Source organism: Parus major, chromosome 1A, assembly GCF_001522545.3.
Source record: "Parus major isolate Abel chromosome 1A, Parus_major1.1, whole genome shotgun sequence".
NCBI lineage: Eukaryota > Metazoa > Chordata > Aves > Passeriformes > Paridae > Parus > Parus major.
Window position 1 is genome coordinate 45,743,825 of NC_031773.1, and position 8,715 is coordinate 45,752,539.

Consider the following 8,715-nt stretch of genomic DNA (forward strand, 5'->3'; position numbering starts at 1 on the left):
CGCTGCCGCTCTGAGGGAGCGCCGCCCCTGCCTCTGCCTTTATGCGCTGTGGTCCGACCTGGTTGGGAGCAGGGGCGGGCTCGGCGGGCGGGGGCCGGGCCTGCGCCTCCGCCCCTTTCGCCGCTCGCCGCCTCCTCCCCGGGCCCCGCCGCCGGCTGCGCTCCCGCCTCCGCCTCTGCCCCACCGGCCTCGCTCGCTCTTCCGCAGCCTCTCGGTTTCACAAAAACGCTTTTCCCTGCTCGCTCACTCCCCTGTGGTCGCGGTGGAAATGTAGAAACACATTTTTTTCCCTGATGGGGCGGCAGTGTCCTTGCGGAGGGCCCCGGATGTCTTTCGGGGGCCGCGCACGGTCGTTATGGCCGCGCTGACCATAGATTGTTACTTCTGAGGTTCCATTTAGGCATTCCATATAATGAGGATCATCTAATAAACGTAAGTTTTCTTTGATCAGTTTCACGACCTTAGGGTCGTAGTTATCTTGTACACCATGAAGCATGAGGAAAACTATGTCCAAGTGCTCACCTCAGATGAAATGGAAACGTTTGTTTTCCTTAAACCTGGCTACGTCTGACTCTAAGAGTATTGTATCAGTGACAAATTTGCACAGGAATGTTTCAGCAATGAACTGAACACCTTTTATTTTCTATCCTACTGTTTCCAGTGTTCGCTTCCCATTCACCCTTTATTTTCTGTCTCCAGTGCTTGCTTCATGTTCAATTCTGGACATCGAGCTGATATACAAAAAACATTATATTTGCATCAGATAATTATTTCTAACTGGATTAAAATCATTAACATGTACCACATGCACAACAAAAATGCATGTGCCAGCTGTGTTCATGTGTAACCCCATGTTTTCAAAATCTTTTCACAATCCTGAAGGGATACTTTTTCTTTCATGTAATAAGTTTTCCGTTCACTAGGGTGTGTTGCAAGTGACGATATTTCTCTTTGTTATGCTGGTATAACTTTATGACTCTGAAAATCAGTCATTATGCCTTTTCCATCTATGCCTCATTTCTGTTGGCTATGCCTGCAGTCCTCCATTTGTAGTTCAGGACCCACTGTGTCTAGGAAATTAACATAATTCCAATATGGAGAATTTGCTGTGCTCATCATGGCCAAATACACACATCATTACTCACAGAGACAGAGGAAAGCCCTTGAAGGTGAAGGGCTCTGAAAGATCTCTGTGAACTCTGGCAACCCTTTTTCTCATTGACTGGCATTTTTTTCTGCCTTAATCACAGTGACTCCAGGTCACAGGTTAAGTCTGAAAAAATGATGGGGTCTAAAAATATAATGGTGAAATTGAAATAATTGTTTCACAGCATCTCTTAGCTCAGATATTATATATATGAATGTCTTAGCCTAGCCCTGAAGACCTATGATTCTTTTTTATCTCATCATTTATACAATTGCCATTCCCTCTGTTCCACATGTATTACCTTCATCTCTGCAGGGAAGAGTACTGAGTTCACTGCCTTTGCTGTGAACTCAGTACTTTTTTTTGGTGGGCAGTTTGTTCCATTTCATGCATGTTTTCCAGCAGCATTTTACAGGCACACACTGAAGACAGCTAACCACATATTAATGGAATTCTCCACTATGACAGGGATACAGCCCATGTAGCAATGTCTTCATCACTCATTTGTCCATCTACTATTCCCATTCACCTATTCGTCAAGATTTTGATTTGTAATGCTAAAGCAAATTCAAAAACATGAAAAATGTTTTGTCTTGGGAAAGCAACTGGTACACAAAGAAGAAAAATCCATTTGTAGCTCCCTATTTCATCCTTGTCCTACAACATCCCCTCTGACTCAACGAGTCTCTGGCCTATAAAGCACTGAAATCTAGAGAACCACTGCGATGAGATTATCAACTATTATTCTTACCCTCTTTATTTACTAGCCTCTGTCACAGGTACGATATTGGTCCAAAAAGAACTTTCCTGTTAATTACTAATTTCTTCAAGTGTTAGAATTATGTCTCCAGCATGCAATTCAAAGAGAACAGAATCTCAAGGCTCATATCCTGCTCATAACACCCCTTAATTTCTCCCCACTCTGGATCTCTGCTTATATTACTGACTTAAGAAATGAGTTCTACTACTACACTGTATATTTTTCTGACCTCTCCCAGGCATATAGCTTTCTTTGTAGCTTCTACTGGTCCCAATACTAGCCTAATAGAGCTTGTGTGTCCCTTTAGTTGGAAAGGACCATAACTGGATGACCCTGCTAACCAAGGGGAAGGTAAAAACAAAACCAAAACCAACCCAAAAGACCCAAACAAAACCATAAACTAAAGCTAAGACCATTTGCCATGAAGGGAAATTAAGCACATGTGGTAAAATGAAAATAATATAAATCTAATCTCAAACAGACTTGAAGATAAATAACCTGTTTTTTTTTCATTAGTGAAACAAACAAAAATTCCTGTGTTCATCCACTGATGTGGCTGACAGTGATAACCCTTGAAAGGCTTTCTATGTACTCAAGCATGCCAAGACCTGTTTTCTTCCAAAGAATTAATAAAACAAGAATAGATTTCAATTTTTCTTCCACTTAAAAAAATAATAAATATAAGGAAAACATTTCTTCCCTTATTTTTCTTCAAGTGATTTTTTTTTTTTTATTAAAAAGACCATGCCTTAGATTTGGACTATTAACATTAGAATTACTCAAATGTTCCCTTTACTAATCACCAGGCCTCTTTCTCAACAGCTTTGAGTAATTTCAGCTATTAAGTTTCCTTGCACATGTCTCACTGCAGTTTGAGCAAACCCAAACCCCAGCAGGTTTCTCTTTACGTACCACCTCTATACAGCTGGATGTCTGCTGATCCCTGCTCCTAGCTGCTCAGTGCTGGCCTTCTGTGCTAGTCTTGTTAACTATGCAATTAAATGTCAGATGTTACAAACTATTAACCTAAACAGCATACAAAAGTTAAAGCTGTTACTTTATTCCCTATTTCAAAATCAAATCAACAAAATCTTTATGGCATTTTCAGTTCCAAAGCAGGAAAATACGTGTGCCAGAAAGAACAAGGTTTAGTTTAAATAAATTCATTATGGAAGCAAATCTTTTCTGGGACCAAGGCAATTTGCAGGCAAAATAGATGAAGTATATTCTTCCTGAATGTGCCCAAACTATATATATATATATATATATATATATATATATATATATATATACAGTCTCACAGGTCTCTGAAGCCAGATGCCTGATTTCTTCCCTGTATGACAGCAGAAGTGACAAGCTGCTGACCTCATTAATATATTGCAGGGAAAATCAGGCAGCAGCCAGCACTTCAAGTGTCCCTGGCAATCCAGACAACATACTGACCTGAGGCAGAGCTACTCTGGCACCAGACCATGGACTGTAGAAGCATGAACTACAGCACAACACATGGTGAATAACTCTTCAAACCTTTCTCTTCCCTTCTATGGGAAAACAGCCTATACAGTGAGCTCCCAAATGCTAACATGCAATACTCCTGCTCTAAAAAGATGGCACAAACAGCCTTGTCTAGAGCCAGTGCCTGCTTCAGCTTTACACCTCTGACAAATAACAGGAAGGCAGCACCACTTAAGGAGAGCACCTTCGTGAGGTGTGCTCCACAGCGCTCTGGCTCTTAGCCTCCAATGTGCCTACTGTCAGTGCCTGTGAGGCCAAAAAATGAGTTGCCTGCCAACCCAAATTTACCTGGAAGGGTGTCACATCAGGGTCTGAGGTGTCAACAGCCAGGAAGAGAGCAGACTGCAGACCAGCTGTGCATGCACAATGCGTCCAAGGACGCTTTGTCCCTCCATCGGCTCCAAACACGTTTCTGGCTGGAGTGGGAAGTGACATTTAGATTCATCACATTGCTCCCTCCTGCGTACCAGAAGTAAAAGACAGCACTGCCACACAAGCAGGAAAGTGTGGAGGGCAGAAAATACACAGAAGTGCTGCAGTGTTGAGGGGAGGAAGAGTGAGCTGCTCAGCATCACTCCATGTGATCTGCTCACCACTCGGAGCAGCCAGGATTCTGTGCTGATGGAGAGGATGCTATGAAAAGACAGCGTGGTGTCCCCTTTCCTTGGTGGACTTCACTACTAAATGCAGGTCAAAGCTAGGCACTCTCAATTCAGGAGGAGACAATTTCTTCAGGGAGTCATAGCTGCTGCAGCTTCTGTTAATTTTGCTCACTGTTCAGGAACAGTTTGTCTAAGGGCCTGAGGTGTCCCCAGTCTCCCGTTGATGACAACATTCAAACCATGCCAGGGTGGTCCAGAACGCAATTTTTCAAGTGGCTTGGATTAGTTTTAGAAGACCAAATTACTCTGAGATATAAATAATTATATTCTTTGATATTTGACTGTGGACCTTTTAATTGTGTGTGAAAAAAGTAAAAAATGCATTAAGCTAATAAACACACACAGAGTAAAGAACAAAGTCCGTATGTTTTTCATCATTAGCTGTTCTCAGAAAGGTTTTGGCCCCCTGCATTTTTGCTGACTTTTTTTTTTTTTGCTTTCCCAGGAAGGATTTCCTTCCCAGTGCCTCCTAACTAGATCCAGGTTTCAGACTATAGATTTTTCAATTGCCAAATTACATGCCAAGGCAATGAAGAAGGGAGGATACAACAGGTGCCCCAACCCTTAACCAAGGGTACAGGGAGGAGTGTACAACATTCCAGGAAGCTGAGTCTGGGGACAGTCATCTCTTGCCCTGCCCTATTTGTTCTGCTCCCTATAGATGCTCACCCATACCCTGAATTTAAAAGGCTTTATATGACCTCATGATACTTAGGGGCCCTAGAAGCAGTAGCAGCAGACACATTAGTATTATGTAGGCAGAGGCTTGTTCTGCTGAGCTGCAACAAGTTTGTAGTTTGGTAGGTCTCGCTTTAAAATTCCTTAGCTAAGTGTTAAAAGTTGCTAAACTGTGCTGGCTGGTTGGATCACACAAGTGTTATTACATTTGAAACTCAGATGAAAGATGATGTCACTGAGGGCAAGTAAGGCATGGGTGTAACACTGTAATAGGAGTGTAATCATGGTTGCAGGGAGCATTTATACCTTCTTCATGTGGAACGTGTATGTGGGAATGCAGCACATAATGTAAAGGCCCTCACCTAAATCTCTCTGGAAATTGGCATCTGAAGCAAGGAGAGGGGCTCTGGTGTAACAGCTGTGCTTCCTCCAGCTGTCTAAGAATGACTGACCACAGCACTGAGCTACAGCAGGCAGAGCAGCCCAGTAGCCACATTTGTGTGGCTGGCTCTCATGCTAATGCCTCCCAACAAAATTGCTTGGGAACAGCTACTGTGCTACCTCTCCTTAATGCAGACATACCTAAATATAACCCACAGCTTATTTTCATAGGAACAAGTATTGGCAGGTCCTAAACTGCAGATGGGAATGCTTGATAGTTCTCAGGTGTAGCGCCAGCCCTTGGCTGTGGTTCCTCTGCTTCCTTGCTTATGGCAGGAGGTCTTAATGATAACTGCAAAAGTCGGACAGATTTGGGTATCCAAAAGGGAAGCAACTTGCAGGGAGGGCTCAGATTGCAGGTTTGTGATGAAGTGTGGCCTGCTGGGGTGCCCACAAGGTGAGAAGGATTGAAGTAATTCAGATGAAGTAGACCTTACAGTGGTGCCTTCTCCAGAAGTATCTCTGGAGATCCAGATATTACTTTCCTTCTCTTATTAAATAATGAATTCTGCCTTCCTCAAGTCTCACTGGGAAAACCAAACTGCATGTAACATTCTATGTAGTCTCTTCTCAATGATATTTTTCCAAAATATCCTATATGTAAAACAGGATTATATTTCTTCTTCACTTGCTCAGCTGGAGATAAAACCACTTTTGCCTTTTAGGTAATCTTTCCCCACATTGTTTTCTCTGCCTGAGTACATCTGTTCACTGTTTTTTAACTATCTGTTCTGACTGCAGAGCAGCTCCTTTTAAAACTGCCAGATCCACCTTAACTTTCTAAAATATTGTTATTGTATGTATTTCTTTCACATAAAGAAGAATATGTGTTCCAAGCAGCAATTCTACATCAGTAAAGTTGGTTTATCTCTTCGATGCAAAACCATAAAATAAAGAGAAAACATAGCTTCTCTGTCATTAAATTTCTGAAGTTAATTCAGTTTAACTTACTAGATTATAACTGGAGACCAGAAGCTGACATATATATGCTTAGCAGTCCTTTTTGGAAATGAGGAAAGGGTAGCAGCTGCTGGGAGAAAAGCCAGGCAGAAAACTGGGATAGTGACCATTTAAGCCACCTCAATTTTGACACCAGCAAATGTGAATGAAGACTCTGTGAAGCCACAAATGAGAGCTGGAATATTTACATATTCTTCTCTTTCAGTGAAGATTACTGAAGTGAATGCATTCAAAATAGCAAGAATAAGCAAAAAGGAAATTTTCATTTTGCTGACATGTCACTCACGGTCTGTGCTTTTCCTGTGTCTATATGCAATGAAGCCCCTAGGCAACTGCTAAATTTCATATCTTCCCAGCAATTGTTACCTTCATACACTAAGCAGCCAAATCAATGGAAAGGTTCATTCATAGTTTTACATATAGAAAATAAAGGCTGCAAAACATTTTACTTCCATTTGGCAGTATATGAAGGTATATCTGCAGTACCCACATCCACTCCATTTAATCCCTGTATCTTCACCTTGTGTTACATAGTGTTGCCAAACAGGACCTTGAAAGTCACAATTTGATTAGCTCTTCTCAATTATTTTCCGGTTAAAGCAATACAGAGCTCAGGTGCAGTTTTACTGAACCTTTTTTATGGCATTTTATCATTATGGGGTAGAGGTCACAATTTTTCACTTCATTGCATTTATTCACAATTTCACATTCCCTAAACCATAATTTTACAGCAAGCTAAATCTCTCATCTTACATATTTTAGCATTTATAAAACAGCCCTAATAAATGAAACCATGACACAAAAATAGAATTATAACTACATACTCATGCAGTCTGAATTACTGGTTGCTAATATGTACTTAAATACTGCATTCGGATATATCAGCCAATACAAAAGGGCTTGCTGTAGCGTAGTCTTTGTGATTCTTAAACAACTACAAAAGGCAATGGATAATATAGGTTTTTTTTACACAATCAGTTACAGATTAATGAAATATTAATCCAGAGCTCTGTTCTGTTCAGCATATTACACCATCTTCCAGCAGGTATCAGTATTGATTGAGTCCTCCCTGGTTCTTTAGGAATGACCTACGGCCTACCTCTCCCCTTGTTAAAGCTCAGGTTATCACAAAGTGCTCTCGTTTCTGTCATAAAAATATTTCCTTATTCCAGTGATTGCTGTAAAATGCACATGTAATAATTAGGTGGGTTTTATTTAGAGTGAGAAGAGGATTCAGAATTTAGAGGCTTTAGCTAAACCTTTGTGTAGCCATATTGTGTGAGACACATTAAAAAACCCAAACAGTAACATGGTTTAAAATTCTACTACTTTTAGAGAAAATATAAAAGAAGATAATATTATTTGGTAATGAAGAGCATGATTACTAAACTGCAGTGCTAGTCCTTGTAAATCTTAAATTATCAGAGATAAAGATAACTTCCATAAACAACAGAAGTTTAGGAGATTGCTTCCTTTAACAAAGCTGCAGTTTTGTAACCTAAGATTTTAAATGATTATATACTTCAAAATAAAATGGAACACGGTAAGCAAATAGCTTGATTTACTTAATATTCGGTAGAAAAATTCGTATGGAAAACAAACAAAAAGAAAACACCCCACATAGGGCAGCAGAGTAACTTTGCCTCCCTTGTACTGAAATTCCAGGAAGAGAAAATAAACCAACTGTATGTTCATAAAGCTCCAGATAATAACAAAATCGCTTATGTTTCTATAAAAAATGGAATAGGAGGTTGTACGAGACACTATTTCACTAGACTTTAGCGTTTTAGTAGGTAAAACACATGGTCAAAGGAACCGGTTCTTAATCCATATTCAGAGCTGAAAAAGGAGTTTGTGTTACTTCCTCCTCTTCAAAATCAATTTAAACTTTCGAAATAGCTTCAAATCGTCAGATTTCAACTTCGACCCCAAGAAAACCCTCTAAAGAATAAGACTGAGTCGTTGCTGTGGCATTTATGTCAAAAGGAAATTTTTAATTTGCAAGGAAAAACAAAAGTTTCTCCCTTCTGAGGTCTCTCCAGCAGCAGCACACGGGATTTATCGCCTCTCCTTTAACTCAAATCGCGTGTTTGCCGCAGGAAACTCTCCCGAACGCAAGTACCTGCTCTTCTCCCCCCTCACCGGGGAAATCGGCCGATTTGGTGGCAGAAATTCCGAGGAAAATACACTTTTGTTAGTCCAAAGAAACACAAATCGAGCACACCGAAGGGCTCCCCGGCCGTGCAGCGGGGCGGGCTCTGCAAGCCACCAATCACCGCTCGGCTCCGCTCTAAAAATACGAGCATCTGACCCGGGCCAGCCCAATTGTGTTCGCCCGCTCCGCAGAGGAAGTCGCCGCGATGTCCGAGACCGCTCCCACCGCCGCCCCCGATGCGCCCGCGCCGGGCGCCAAGGCCGCCGCCAAGAAGCCGAAGAAGGCGGCGAGCGGCTCCAAAGCCCGCAAGCCCGCGGGGCCCAGCGTCACCGAGCTCATCACCAAGGCCGTGTCCGCCTCCAAGGAGCGCAAGGGGCTCTCCCTCGCCGCGCTCAAG

At 41.8% G+C, this 8,715-nt stretch overlaps 1 protein-coding gene and 1 long non-coding RNA gene across 2 annotated transcripts in view; one reads left to right on the forward strand and one right to left on the reverse strand.

Annotated features, from left to right (window-relative positions):
- Positions 1-556: 556 nt before the first annotated feature.
- Positions 557-5,158, reverse strand: LOC117244436. Its single transcript, XR_004497539.1, has 3 exons — positions 3,711-5,158; positions 2,820-2,896; positions 557-731 (listed from the first exon to the last, which is right to left on the reverse strand). It is a non-coding gene; the product is annotated as an uncharacterized LOC117244436 (long non-coding RNA).
- A 3,365-nt stretch (positions 5,159-8,523) lies between these two features.
- Positions 8,524-8,715, forward strand: part of LOC107204184 (histone H1-like) — a 622-nt gene continuing 430 nt past the window's right edge. The window contains exon 1 of the mRNA XM_015626996.1: positions 8,524-8,667. Coding sequence (XP_015482482.1) covers positions 8,524-8,667 — 144 coding nt within the window. The remainder of the gene's footprint in view (positions 8,668-8,715) is intronic.